A 15,261-nucleotide genomic window follows, 5' to 3' on the forward strand; every position below is an offset into this window, starting at 1 on the left:
TTGTGTGTGTGAGACAGGGTCTCACTCTGTCTTTTGAGATGGAGTCTCGCTGTGATGCCCAGGCTGGAGTGCAGCGGCACAATCTAGGCTCACTGCAACCTCCACCTCCCAGGTTCAAGCATAAAATCCAATATTGACATGTATTCTATAAAAGCTAATAAAAGGTAAAACAAAAATATAGCTAGGTGTAATGGTGCACACCTGTAGCCCCAGATACTCAGGAGGCTGAGACAAGAGGATTGCATGAGCCCAAGAGTTTGTGGCTACCGTGAGCTATGATCACACCACTGCATTCCACCCTGAGCAACAGAGAAAGCTGTCTCCTAAATTAAAAAAAAAAAAATCGTTGACAATTATTTTCTTTCTTTTTTTTTCTGTAGTTTTAACCCATTAGACTAAAATCAGGTAGGTTACTTGTGTAAATAATTTAGTGTGTAAACATTTGTAATACTTTTTTAATGAACATATTTCGAAAACAAATGTGTACCTGTAAGAGAGAAAAAGAGGAGGAAGAGTAAATGTTTTATCTGTATCCCTAAAAATAAACATTTTTTTAAAAAAATGTTATCTAAAGACCCCTAAAGGTAAACATTTATTCTTCCTCTTCTTTTTCTCTCTGACAAATACACATACATTTGTTTTTGAAATAGGAACATCTGGAAGTTTCACTTTTGTTTTATATATGGTTTTTGGTTTTGGGTTTTTTAAATAAGTTTGCATTAATTTTATGATCAATAAAGGCAACAAAAGTCCACTTTGACAAAAAGCCCATGTAAAGGAAAACTAATGATCCTTTTTAACTAAAACATTAATGCCCACTAGTGCTGAAAGTACTAAAATCAAGAATTAAATTTGTTCCCAGTAAATTATAATTTGAATTTAAGAGTATAATGTGATAATTGTTTCTTTTATAATTATCTACATAGTTTAGTTTTTTGTGTGTGTGAGACAGGGTCTCACTCTGTCACTCAGGCTGGCATGCAGTGGCTCCATCACAGCTCATTGCAGCCTTAACCTCCTGGGCTGAAGCAATCCTTCCACCTCACCCTCCCAAGTAACTGGAACTACAAACACGCACCACCAAATTTGGCTAAATTTTTTTTTTTTTTAATTTTTTGTAGAGACAGTCTCACGATGTTGCCCATCCTGGTCTTGAACTCTGGGCTCAAGCAGTCCTCTCACTTTGGCCCCCCAAAGTGTTGGGATTACAGACATGAACCACCACACCTGGCCAGGAACTCTTTTTTTTTTTTTTTTTTTTTTTTTTTAGGTGGGATCTCGATGTGTTGCCCAGACACAGTCTTGAATGCCTGGCCTTAAGCAGTCCTCCCACCTTGGCCTCCCAAAGTGCTGGGATTACAGGTGTGGGCCACCATGCCCAGCCGGGATTTTTTTAATTATCTAAAATAGTTTTGAATATATTTAGGGCCTTTTAGAATTTTAAGGTGTGTCTATTTCTTGCAGGGGTAACTATTATAAATTATGATGACCTTCTACATTGTAGGTATTGTCAATATGGACTCGCCATATGGTTCTGTAACACCTTCTTCAACACATTTGGGAAACTTTGCTTCAAACCTTTCAGGAGGTCAGATGTATGGACCTGGGGCACCCCTTGGAGGAGCACCTGCAGCTGCTAACTTTAACAGACAACATTTTTCCCCGCTTAGTTTGTTGACTCCGTGTTCATCAGCATCAAATGGTGAGTTTTATACACCGTAATTCCGTAAGAATCTGCATATGTTTTCTTAAAAACAGCAGGTTTCAAACCTCATCATAATTTTAATACCATAAAAATGTAATTTGTAGTCTTAGAAGTCTGTGGAATTTCAAAAAAATTTCTAGGTATTTAAATGATTAGAATCAACCTAGGTTCTATCAAACCTAAAATATTAAAGTTTTTCTAAGAGGGATTTTTATTATTTTTTATTTTTATTAGAGACAGGGTCTCACTATGTTGCCCTGGCTGGTTTCGTCAAACTCCTGGGCTGAAGCAGTCCTCCTGCCTCCCAAAGTGCTGGGATTACAGGTGTGAGTCACCATGCCTGTCCTGAGGGAGATCATTTTGTGGGGGAAAAAATTAATCCTTGTACCTGTTATTAATTTATGTTTACTTTTAGTTTTGAGAATACAGCTACCAAGGAGAAAGATTTCTACCCTTGAGTGAAAATTACATCCTTTTAGTCCACCTTTAAATCTCATCTAGGCTGGGCACAGTGGCGTACGCCTGTAATCCTAGCACTTTGGTAGGCGGAGGCGGGTGGATCACCTGAGGTCAGGAGTTCGAGACCAGCTTGGCCTACATGGCAAAACCCTGCCTCTACTAAAAATACAAAAATTAGCCAGGCGTTGTGGTGTGCACCTGTGATCCCAGCTACTTGGGAGGCTGAGGCAGGAGAATCGCTTGAACCTAGGAGGCAGAGGTTGCAGTGAGCCAAGATCATGCCACTGCACTCTAGCCTGGGCAACACAGCAAGACTCCATCTCAAAAAAAAAAAAAAAAAACTCATCTGCATTAACAACACAACAGATTTCACATTATCACATGTGTTTTTTAACTACAGGCAGACTTTTGAAGCAGTGATTAGATTTTCTTTCTTTCTTTTATTTGAAATGGAGTCTCACTCTGTCACCCAGGCTGGAGTGCAAAGGCTCAAGTGATTCTCCTGCCTCAGCCTCCCAAATAAATGGGACTACAGGCGTGTGCTACCACACCTGGCTAATTTTTGTATTTTTAGTAGAGACAGAGTTTCACTATGTTGGCCAGGCTGGTCTTGAACTCCTGATCTCATGATCCGCCCACCTCGGCCTCCCAAACTGCTGGGATTACAGGTGTGAGCCACCATGCCTAGATTTTCAAACTAACGAAGATCAGTCAGCAATAGAGAATTCAACTCAAATTAAGAGAATTCTGTAGTAAGTTTGGATATGTTTGTTTTCGAGGTAAAGATGTGAAATTGCTTATCCCTTAAGGAAGTTATAATAAGACTCCAGTTTTTTTTTTGTTGTTGTTTTTTTTAAACTATCAAATTTCTTCTAACTAGCAATACTGGAATAAATAACAGTTAACCTAATTAACTTAATAAAAGAGTAAAAAGTTGTAATTATTTTAGAGATACATGTGAAAGTACATTGCCAGTTAAAGCATGAGGTAAATTGTAGCCTGCAGTGAATTTATATATTCATAGTTTTTCTTGTTTTTGTCAAATAGTGGCAGTCATATAGAATATTAATTATCCTTGCACAGCTCCCAAAGTGCTGGAATTACAGGCATGTACCACCACACCACCCAGGTTAAGTTTTTTAATACATGCTTTTGAATATAGTGCTATATTGTAGATACAGTGTATCATTGAGGGCATTACAATTGCTTTTATTGTTGCCACATTCAAGTAACTATTCTGTTATAAAAAATTTCAGACCCATAAAAAAGTTAAAGAATAGTTCAAGGAATATCCTTATTTCCTTCACCTAAATTTCCCAATTATTTTGTTACATTTATTTTCTCTCTCTACTGTTTTGCTGAACCATTTGTAAATAAGGTGCAGATATGACACTTCAGACCTAAAAACATGCATCGCTTAAGAATAAGGATATTTTCTTATGCAACCATGATACCATTATCAAATACCTAATAGGTTAACATGAATTCAGTAAGAATTAATCAGTCCATATTCAGATATCTTCAATTATTCCAAAACATTTTTTATAGATGTTTCTTTCTTGAACCAGGAACCACCACTCAAGCCTCACATATTGCATTTGATTATGCCTCTCAGACTTTGTAATTAATAATTTTAAACTTTCAAGAATACCACAAGGATCCCTTGTATATTTTTCCCAGATTCACCAGTTAAACTGCATTACTTCCTTTCCTCATCATATATTCCTCTGTGTGTGTGTAAAATTATTTTATTCCTGAACTATTTTAGAGTTAGTTGTAGATGTCAAGCCCTTTTGCCCCTAAATAACTTAGTTTCCTAAATATAAGAATGTTCCCTTCAACAACTATGATGCAGTGTTTAAATTCAGCAAACTTTACATTTTATAATATTATTATGTAATATATGGTGCATATTTACATTTCATCAGTTATCTCAATAAGTTTATTATTTTATCTCATCCAAGATTCTAATTAGGACTGCAAGTTACTTAATTCCCGTATCTCTTTAGTCTCAAATAATCTAGAACTGTTCTCTGAGCCTGCCTTTAACTTTCGAAGAAAGACTCATTTTATGAAGACTACAGGCCAATTGTTTGCTAGAATGCCTTTTATTTTTATTTCCTACTATGTCTTCCTGATTAAATTCAGGATATGTTTAATAAACACTGAACTAAACTGTGAGAAATGTGCAGTGTAATTTTACTGTAGGAGCACTTTTTGTTCTTCCTTCTTTTCTTTTCATGTAATTTTACTGTAGAAGCACTTTTTGTTCTCTCCTCTCTCTTCTCCTTTTCTTCTCACGAGTTCTGTCTCTGTCACCCTGGCTGGAATGCAGCAGTGTGTGACCATAGCTTACTGCAGCCTCAGTCAAACTCCTAGGCTCAAGCAGTCCTCTCGCCTCAGCCTCCCAAGTAGCTGGGACTACAGGCACTTGCCATAGCACCCAGCTAATGTTTTTATTTTATTTCTATGTATTTATTTTTTGTAAGATGAGGTCTTACCATGTTGCCCAGACTGGTCTTGAACTCCTGATCTCCAGAGATCCTCCCACTTTGGCCTCCCAAAATGCAGAGATGCTGAGATTACAGATGTGAGCCACCACGCTTGGCCCACCTTTTTTTCTTTTCTTTTCTTTTTTTTTTTTTTTTTTTAAAGATAATGTATCTCTCTGTTGCCCAGGCTGGAATACAGTGGCACAATCTTGGCTCACTGTAATCTCCACCTTCTGAGCTCAAGCAATCTTCCTGCCTCAGCTCCACCATGCTTGGCTAATTTTAAAAAAAAATTTTTGTAGAGATGGGGTTTTACCACGTTGCCCAGGCTGATCTCAAACTCCTGGCCTCAAGTGATCTGCGCACCTGGGCCTCCCAAAGTGTTGGGATTACAGGTGTGAGCCACCACACCCAGTGGCCCCACTTTTTGAATTTGTAAATCACATTGCTCCTTCAATTTTAACTCAGGACTCTGTATCATTTCTAAACTGTGGTGAAGTTACCGTGATATCAATGAAACTTAAATCCTTAGGCCACTTCATTTTATGGGCTACTTCCCAGTGCTGTACATGATTTTTTTATTTGTAATTTTTCATTCTTATAAAAAAGGTTCCCCAAATTTTGTAAGCTTAAGGCCCCACAAAACCTAGATCCACTCGATCCTCTGAAACCTTTCTCTAATACATAAGCTGATGTTTTTAAATAACATGGCTCTGAATTAAATTTTGCTTTTTTTCTAATTGAAGTAATTATAATAATTAAAGATGTGAAAATTAGTTAGGTTCTTTTCATGAAAAGGAATATAGGCCCATCCAGGGACTCTCAAAGAAAATGATGTTTTATATAAGGCTATGCAGAACCATTTTCCAAACCGTCTTAGGGATAGCTATTCTCTCTCTCACTCTCTCAGAGGATTTGTGTGGTCTCTCACTCATGGTCTGTTTCTTGTCAGTTTCTTGCATTCTACTCTCTTTACACCTAAACTTCTTCATAATCTTATCTTGTATATGCACATCAGTGGTTCAACTTCATAATTAATTAAACCAGTTAACCCTTTAATTCCCCATTCTTTGATGAGGAATGTGATTGGCTCAGCTCATATGTTCAAGTCAGGCCATTTCAGTCAGATTACTGACTAGCCTAAAATGGATCATTCTTGGGTGGGTGCCTATCCTTAATCCAATAGTTGTGCAGAGAGGAAGCAGAAAACAGGGTCATCTGATAAAAACTGTGACTAGAGTGGTGGCAGAATCTGTGCAGAGAATAAACTTCTTAAACGGCGCAGCTCAGCAGGCAAGCCTAGTAATTCTGTTTATTAAAATAGAATGTGTAGGAGGCTGAGGTGGGAGGATGGCTTGAGGCCAGGAGTTTGAGGCTGCAGTGCACTGTGATTGTGCCTGTGAATAGCCACTGTACTTCAGTGTGGGCATCATAGTGAGACCGTCTCGTAAAAAACAAAACAATGTGGAAGATTGTTGTTATTTTGCTCTACTTTGGTTCTAGAAGGACACAAGAAATAAAAGGGAAACCAGAGTGAACACAGAGATTAGGGTAGGCTCCCAGGGATGAACCTGGGGGAAAGCAGGATTCCTTTGTTTATCCATCTTTCCTTCCTGCCTGCCTGCCTGCCCTGACTATGTCTTGGTGTTAGTTGTTCTGGGTTGATTTTTCCTAGAGGTTTAAGTGTGGCCTTTCAATATATAGGTTTTTTAAAAACAAGCTTTTGTTATTTATCTTTGTGTTTACATTTACATGTCTGTGTATTCCTTGTAGTTTTTGTCTGTTTTCTACTGCATGTATAATTGCACAATTTGGTTTTATTTGGTCTTTAGCTGAAATATCTTTTACTTCTAACACTTTCCTGATTTTTTCATATTGTTTCTGTTTTACTAATTCTGAATTATGCTGTTCCTTCATATCGTTTTCTTTTAGTTCATTTTTGAATTTTAGGTTATAGCTTTTTTTCTAGAGTGCTTTTATTGTCAACAGGAATGCTATAGGTCTTTCTCTTTTATATAATAGGCTTATTTGGAATTCAACTGCAGTTCTGTTGAATCTGCAGGTAACAGTTTTGATTTTTTAAGCTTCAGACTCCTTTATTATTTATACCATTTTAATTTAAATGTGCTTTAATATTTAAGCTTTTTGGCGGGGGGGGACAGAGTCTTGCTCTGTCACCCAGGCTGGAGTGCAGTGACACGATCTCAGCTCACTGCATCCTCTGCCTCCCGGGTTCAAGTGATTCTTCTGCCTCAGCCTCCCAAGTAGCTGGGACTACAGGCACGTGCCACCACGCCCGGCTAATTTTTGTATTTTTAGTAGAGACGGGGTAACACCATATTGGCCCCTCGAACTCCTGATCCCATGATCCACCCGCCTTGGCCTCCCAAAGTGCTGTGATTACAGGTGTGTGCCACCGCGCCCAGCCAATATTTAAGCTTTTCACATAAAATATAATTTTGGTTATTTTTGTTTTTCTCAATAATGTATAGAGTTGAATCACTAATGAATAGTCTTAAATTAAGAAATCCACCTTGTTTGCATAAGTAAAAAAGATTCTCATTACCAAAAGCGTGTTCTGTAAAGTACTCACAAGATAAAATAAAACAGACTTAGGCAATGATCCTCTTATTGGTATTTTATCAGCATATATAATGTTCTGTAAAGTTCTAATTTGAAGAAGTTTTTTTTTAAACTGGACATGGTGGCTTATGCCAGTAGTCCCAGCTGTTCAGGAGGTTGGGGTGGGAGGATCGCTTGAGCCCACGAGTTTGAGGCTGCAGTGAGTTATGATCGTGCCTCTGCACTCTAGCCTGGACAATGGAGCAAGACTGTGTCTCTAAAAATAAATAAATAAAATAAATAAAAAATGAATAAATAACAAAGAAACGTATTTCTTTTTCTTAAGCTAGGTTTTCAAAATTTATTAGATAGCTGAATCTCTTTTTCAACATAACACAAAGAGCAAGTGTTCCCAAGGAATACAGTTTGGAGATTGCCACTACAGGCAGTGATTCTTACCCATCTCCATTCTGTTGTTGTTGGTTTGTTTTTTAATTTAAATGTCTTATTGCTCTACTGCTGCATTTTACTTAATGTCAAGGGTTAATTCATTTGAATATTATTTAGTTTAATGGTTTATTACCTTTGTAGTTGAACACTTTGCAGCATTGACATCATATTCTACCTTGAAGTCATGGAACTTTAGCCAAATTTTAATATGCATAATTTTTAAGTATTATTTTTACATTTTGTTTTTCTGAGAATATATATTTAAAACATCTCCTGAATTTAAGATTTGGTTTTATAAAATTACATGTTATATAGATGACCTGTATTTTATTTCAAAATATCTCTTCTCTAGATTCTTCTGCACAGTCAGTATCCTCGGGAGTTCGTGCACCATCTCCTGCCCCATCATCAGTACCGTTAGGTTCAGAAAAGCCCAGCAATGTGTCTCAGGACAGGAAAGTTCCAGTCCCTATTGGGACTGAACGTTCTGCACGTATCAGGCAAACTGGAACGTCAGCTCCATCTGTTATTGGGAGCAATTTGTCTACATCAGTAGGGCATAGTGGCATCTGGTCCTTTGAAGGGATTGGTGGCAATCAAGGTAGGATATTCTGTCCTGCTCTCTAGAAATTAACTTAATGCATTTAACTATAATGTAAACAGTATTTAACTTTCATAGTCATTTCCTTTATTTTTTTTCTTTTTTTGAGATGGAGTTTCACTTGTTGCTCAGGCTGGAGTGCAATGGGGTGATCTTGGCTCACTGCAACCTCCACCTCCCCAGTTCAAGCGATTCTCCTGCCTCAGCCTCCCAAGTAGCTGGGATTACAGGCATGTGCCACCATGCCCGGCTAATTTTTTTTTTTTTTTTTTTGAGACAGAGTCTCGCTCTGTAGCCCAGGCTGGATTGCAGCGGCGCGATCTCTGCTCACGGCAAGCTCCGCCTCCCGGGTTCATGCCATTCTCCTGCCTCAGCCTCCCGAGTAGCTGGAACTACAGGCACCCGCCACCACGCCCGGTTAATTTTTGTATTTTTAATAGAGACGGGGTTTCACCGTGTTAGCCAGGATGGTCACGATCTCCTGACCTTGTGATCCATCCGCCTCGGTCTCCCAAAGTGCTGGGATTACAGGCATGAGCCACTGCGCCCAGCCTGTATTTTTAGTAGAGACAGGGTTTCACCATGTTGGTCAGGCTGGTATCAAACTCCTGACTTCAAGTGACTCACCGGCCTCAGCCTCCCAAAGTGCTGGCATTACAGGCATGAGCCACCACGCCCGGCCTCGTAGTCATTTCTAAAAGATCTGTATTCCTATTTTTTTTGTTGTTGTGAATATTTAATCAATTCTTTTAAGAGCTCTGTCCCCATGTGACCTTTCTCATTACATTTATTTATTACTGCTTTCTGAAAATATCTAATGCAAGCATGTTCTTTTCTTCCTTTCATCATATTAAGGACATATTACTATTTCCTTTCAGTCCCTGTAGGTTGTAATTAGGTTTTTTTCTTTTGTTTTATAACACCAAGTTTTTAGATTATTTCATTAAGCTATTATGTCACTACCTACAAACCATGGAAATATTGCTGTAAATATATAAAAGTAGGTCATTATATTGAAATAATTTACAGTTCAATGTGGAAAATATTAGAAAAACAAAATATTTTATTTTGATTTTAAATATTACCTATTTTTGTTTTGCCTCTTTGTTTGCCCTCAGACAAAGTAGACTGGTGTAACCCTGGGATGGGAAATCCTATGATCCACAGACCGATGTCTGACCCAGGAGTATTTTCACAACATCAAGCAATGGAGCGAGATAGTACAGGAATTGTAACTCCTTCTGGTACATTCCATCAGCATGTTCCTGCAGGCTACATGGACTTTCCTAAAGTTGGGGTAAAGTCCTGATTTTGTCCTAGTTATTTAAGGGAGGATTTTCTGAGAAAATGTTTTGAATATAGTAGGCATATGTATAATCTAATGTTAAAATAAGTTATATAATGGGTAATAATTTTTAGATTTCTTAGATAAGTTACACATCCCCAGGATGAGGTGAACTTTCAAATATCAATTTTAAGGCTATTGATTATATTGGGAAAAATGAACAATGACTTGGATGTTAATGTGTGTGTTTTCCTTTTTTAAGGGTATGCCTTTTTCTGTGTATGGGAATGCAATGATTCCTCCAGTAGCACCTATCCCTGATGGTGCTGGAGGACCCATATTTAATGGCCCTCATGCTGCAGACCCTTCTTGGAACTCACTGATAAAGATGGTTTCCAGCTCCACGGAAAATAATGGCCCTCAAACGGTAAGGCTGATCATTCAGTGAATAAACATTTATTTTGTGTTTAAGAAATGCAAAGACAAATAGGATTCAGGTAACTCATGATAGCAAGAGAGTTTGGTGAATATGGGCAGTTGAGGAAATTTAATATAGCTGCAATATAGCAGAGGGCTGTGGGCAGTGGTACCAAAGGCAGGTTTGGGGCTAAAATTATGAAAGGTATTGTATATTCTACTGGGTAGCAGATAATAAATGAAAGATTTTAAGTTGCAAAGTGACTATCATATGATTTTATACATTAAAGTTTACTAGTGGTGTGAAAAGACCATCTAGAGGTTATTTATTAAAGGTACTATAAATAACTGAGAATTCACATAAATGGTTGTATATTTTAGCTTAGTGTATGTTTAATATCTTTGATTTATTTTTCTTCCACAACCGTGAATCTATAAATGCTCAGGTAATGATTTTTTTTTTTTAAAGGTTGTAAATCAGATTCTGTTTAAGGGATAAGAGGTAGGAAAATAATAGAAAAAAGGTTTTATCATTTTTTTCCATTAGTTCCTAGTATATTGCAAATTGAAGAGTACCTCCTTAGTTTTTTAAAAGTTTTATTTTAATAAAATATATGCTAGATATATATTTTGTAAAACGCATGCTCTATATTCATAGGTGTGGACTGGACCCTGGGCACCTCACATGAACAGTGTGCATATGAACCAGCTTGGCTGATGAGGATCAGCTTGTTAGCCTGCAGATTCCTTTTCATTTGGAGGAAATCACAAGTGGCCGAAAAAAAAAAATTATGCTCCCAAATCATTCTACTGATGTGCTTGACTGAAGTGTGTAGGCTTTTTGCAGAAGATCTTACTAACTGACCTATTTTCTGTGAACATCTGTGACTGCCCATTCCCCATCATCATCCGTTTTACCTTAGTTAGCATTTTTCTTATCATTTTTCTTTTTTTCTTTCCCTCTTCCCCTTTGGACATAACTTTCTGTTGAAGCTGTTCTTTGGCTGGTTGGTTTTAGTACTGTAAACTGCTTCTGAGCAAATACGAAAATTTAGCAAAATTATGTAAACTTGATCCTGAAGTTTTAGAATGGCAAATAAATGTACAATTGTTTACATAACAGAAAAGGCTAAGCAGAAAGTAAATTTCAATATGTCAGTATAGAGGCTCTACTTTATGTAGACTTAAATTAATGTGAGATATGTACCTTCATATTCAGAAATCTGGATGTTTCCTTCATACATTAAACTATTAATAAGCATAACTTTTCTACTGGTGTAATTTAAATATAAAGTAAAATAATGGGCATTATCATTGGATGTTTCCCCACATTGGCTTTTAAAATACCCATCTTGCTTTCTTTTTGGTTTATTTGTAGTAAGGCACATATAGAAGAAGAAATTTCTGGCTTTTCCATGTTGTTTTATTACCTTTTCTCACTTTTAAAACTAATACACACTTATCTCCTCACTCTTTTTTCTCTCCTTACCTTTACCACTAATACCAGTAAAATTATCTTTCTGATAGTGAAAAGGTTCTGTCAAGGTTTTCACTGTAATGGCTGCTACAGAGATGGACCATCTTCATCATCACCAGTGATTTCTTCTAATTATAAAATGTTTAAACTTTCTGAGAATTTAAAAAGCCACCACTGTTCCCAGTCAGCATATACAAGCTCTTAATATTCTGTTTATTAAACAATTCAGTGTACTATTTTATATTGGATGATATTGATTCTTAACATTGGCTTTTCAGTCATCAACAGTCAACATAAAAATTTCAATTTTCAGTAATTTAGTGGAAAATATCTTATTTCTTTTTTCAATTTTAAAGGCTTCCTGCTTTTTTACCCTTGTATATTATCAGTGAAAAGGATCGACAGTTAATTTGAGCCAAGTAATAAAAGAAATTTTGCATTTGTCATGAAGACAATTTATGGTAGACAGATAAATACACAGATTACAGTATAAAGTCTCCATTTAACCTGTTTATAAAAGATACAGGGCCACACTAAACTACTCAGTGGGATTTATATATTCCATCCACTTGAAACAATAAACAGTAATGTATCCAAGAAGATTATGTGTCCTACCCTATCTCATGGAAAAATTAATTATATGGTTGAAATGTAACAGAAAGTAAGCATAAAAATCAAGTAATGTATATATCAATTTGTCTTTTCTTTTAATTAGACATAAAATTTCACACTGGTAAAACATAAACACTAAAATTCATATAAATCACCCAGAATTTATGATATTAACATGGTTCCTTGGTTGTCAAGTAAATCAAATGATTTCTTCAGTCTGAGTAAAGAGTAAAGCCTGAGTAAAGAGTAAAAAGATGACTTCTCAAACATATCCAGAAATCTGTAAACAGTACACTCATATCTTTTAGTTTAGGAAGTGGTCTTAAAATATATAAATTTGTTGTTTTCCACCTATGTTTAATATGCCCAAATTTTAAAGGGAGAGCTAAAAGACAGCCTACAAATAAATATAGCTATGAAATAAAATTATAGCACTTTACTAAAAAAGGGATGTAATAATGTTATTTAACAAAGTATTTTATATATGACTTGCCACTATTCTATACATAAAATTTTTTTTCTTAATTCTTTCCTGTGTTAACTAGGGTTATTTTCTATTTAAGGTAATCCTGCTGGAGAACAGATGCTATCCAATATTTATTACAACACATGAGTTGTGTTGTTTCACAATACTGAATTTCTTAGGTGAGGTATTTTATTTAAAAAGGAGGGGGAAACTCCTATATTTTCTTGACTTCAAAACTGTGGGGCCAGGGGATATAGATTGAAATGCTCCGTATTTAGTTTGGGGGATCAGGCTTGTTTAGTACAATACCATGGTTTTAGAAGTCTGTACTAGGAACATTTTTCAAATACATTTTTTATATTTCAGATGTAATGCAGTGCACTTTTATTTGAACAATAAAAAAACATAATTTTTCGAGACCATGAAGGTCTTTTTTTTTTTTTAATTTTGAAAATAATGTGGTATGTGTATATGCAAACTACATCATTCTTTCAAGAAATGATTTAACTCTTGGACATTACACTTGGGTTAGTTCACACCTTAAATCCCCAAGTAGTTAATATCTCAATTATTGTATAATCAGTTTATACCATCCATTCCCAACAAAATTCCACATTTCATGCCTTTTCAACATAATCAACATATTTACAAACACTGACTTCAGTGTTTATAAAAAAGAAATTTCCCCTCCTATTTCCCATTACTGAAAAGTCATTTTTATTGATACATGAAAATTAAATTTTTTGTAAATGACTATACATATAGTCATTTTTCTCCTTTGGAAAAGGTAAATAGCTTATTAACTAATCCTGTCTTGTTCTTCACAAATATAATAGTCCATCTGTGTTTTGACTCAAATAACCTAAATACACATTTTGTAAAAATTCTGTACCCTATATTACTTATTTTTAAAACAGTACAGTGTTAGACTAAACAGGAAAACTCAAAGTTATAAAATCTCTTCAGATCCTCTAGTTTATTAAATCTATTTTCATGTTGATGTTTTTCACAGCACTTATTCCCACAGATCTGGCATTACAGAACATTTAAAGTGTACCAAAACATTGTTTTAACAACAGATTTTAAAATCAGGATTATTTCAAAATGATTAAAATAGCAAAGAAAAACCAAGTCACTGCTTTTAATCACTATAAGCAGAGATTCAGTATTCCATTCTCAATATATTTTACTTACGTAAATAAATCTATGCAGATATCTTACACTTTTAATGTTTGCTGAAGGAGACACTAAATTCCGAATGTTCCTTAATGTCTTCGGAAATACATACACTATTGATGAATGCTTGCTTAAGTCACAGCATTTGATTAACTCAGGTGACTGGAATTTAAGATGGGAGCATTATTAGTGCTTTAATAAGTCTTCGTGTGTTGCACACCTTGATTGCAAAAATACGATCACTTGAATTTTGGATAAGTGTAAAAGAAAATGTGCCACTGTGGCTTTGACAGAATACCTTTATAACGTAACAAAGTACAAACCTAGTATCTGTGGTGTAGAAGGTTGCATATTATACTTCTGCTTTTAAATGAATTCACACTTTTGAAAAACAAAAGCCAACTTTGCATTTTCAATGCTTGAAAACCAATTAGAAAGATGGCAAGGGATGTCTTTCAATAAAGAGAAAAAAGCCCATTCTAAATTAGGTAGCTTTGGTTTTGAGAAGTAATGCCTTAAGTAAGAAAGAAAAACTGAAATCTTAATCTGATTCTAAGGGATCACTAACAATTGCTCATGGAAATAGTTTATTTCTTAAAGGTGTTTTGTTGTTGTTTTATATATACCCTAGTAAGCTACAGTCATTTAGTTTGACAAACATTTCAGAAGGCATATTTGGGAAATGAGAAGACTAAATGATTACATGATAATTATACCCCATATTCAAATTTTCAGCACTTAATTCAGGCTACTACAACAAAAATACTATTGACTGAGAAGATTAACAGAATGTGTTTCTCACAGTTCTGAGAGCTACAATGTCTAACGTCAACATGACAGCCTTTATGGTTTCTGTTGAGGGCCTTTTCTCTGGTTTAAAGATGGCTGTTTCCTTTTCGGTTTCATGTAGGGCAGAACAAGGTCATCTTGCTTTTGTCTTTTCCTTTTTTTTTTTCTAAGAGACAGGATCTCGCTCTGTCATCCAGGCTGGCGTGCAGTGGCGTGATCATAGCTCACTACAACCTCAAACTCCTAGGTTCATGTGATCCTCCCCACTCAGCCTCCCAAAGCACAGGGATTTACAGGCGTAAACCACCATGCCCAGCCTTGTTTCTTCTTATGAGGGCACTTATCCAATTCGAGAGCTCTACCCTTAAGACCAATTACCTCCCAAAGGCCCTACCTCCAAATACCATCGCCTTGGGGTTTCAGAAAAGAATCTGGGGATGACAAAAACATTCAGTCCATAGCAAGCTCCATTCCTGTGTTTGGCACCATGATGGTTAAGAATTACAGACACTGCAGAAAGAAAATGTAATACGTAGTCTCTTCTTAAGGAATTTGAAGTTGAGAAATTAACTGACATAACACTAATATTAAAGACTGGAATAAGCTAATTATAAATGTTGAACTTTTAAAAATGTTTTAATTAATTGCACAAGTTCATTTGCAAAGAGGATTGACAAATGATTTCAGTTGGTTCACTCAATAGTTGTAGATCATTTTGTACTGTACTCTGAAACAAAAGATACAAAATCAGAATGTTGTATAAACAGTAC

At 35.9% G+C, this 15,261-nt stretch overlaps 1 protein-coding gene across 7 annotated transcripts in view; it reads left to right on the forward strand.

Annotated features, from left to right (window-relative positions):
• ANKRD17 (ankyrin repeat domain 17) overlaps positions 1-11,689 on the forward strand; it is a 181,859-nt gene extending 170,170 nt beyond the window's left edge. For all 7 annotated transcript variants that reach the window (XM_032150326.2, XM_058433941.1, XM_032150336.2 and 4 more), the window contains 5 exons: positions 1,505-1,702; positions 8,021-8,269; positions 9,388-9,566; positions 9,817-9,981; positions 10,630-11,689. In XM_032150326.2, the coding sequence (XP_032006217.1) occupies positions 1,505-1,702; positions 8,021-8,269; positions 9,388-9,566; positions 9,817-9,981; positions 10,630-10,689 (851 nt within the window). In that variant the 3' untranslated portion in view covers positions 10,690-11,689. The remainder of the gene's footprint in view (positions 1-1,504; positions 1,703-8,020; positions 8,270-9,387; positions 9,567-9,816; positions 9,982-10,629) is intronic.
• The last annotated feature ends 3,572 nt before the right edge of the window (positions 11,690-15,261 follow it).

The sequence above is a fragment of the Hylobates moloch genome, unplaced genomic scaffold, assembly GCF_009828535.3.
Source record: "Hylobates moloch isolate HMO894 unplaced genomic scaffold, HMol_V3 SCAFFOLD_2, whole genome shotgun sequence".
Classification (NCBI taxonomy): Eukaryota; Metazoa; Chordata; class Mammalia; order Primates; family Hylobatidae; genus Hylobates; species Hylobates moloch.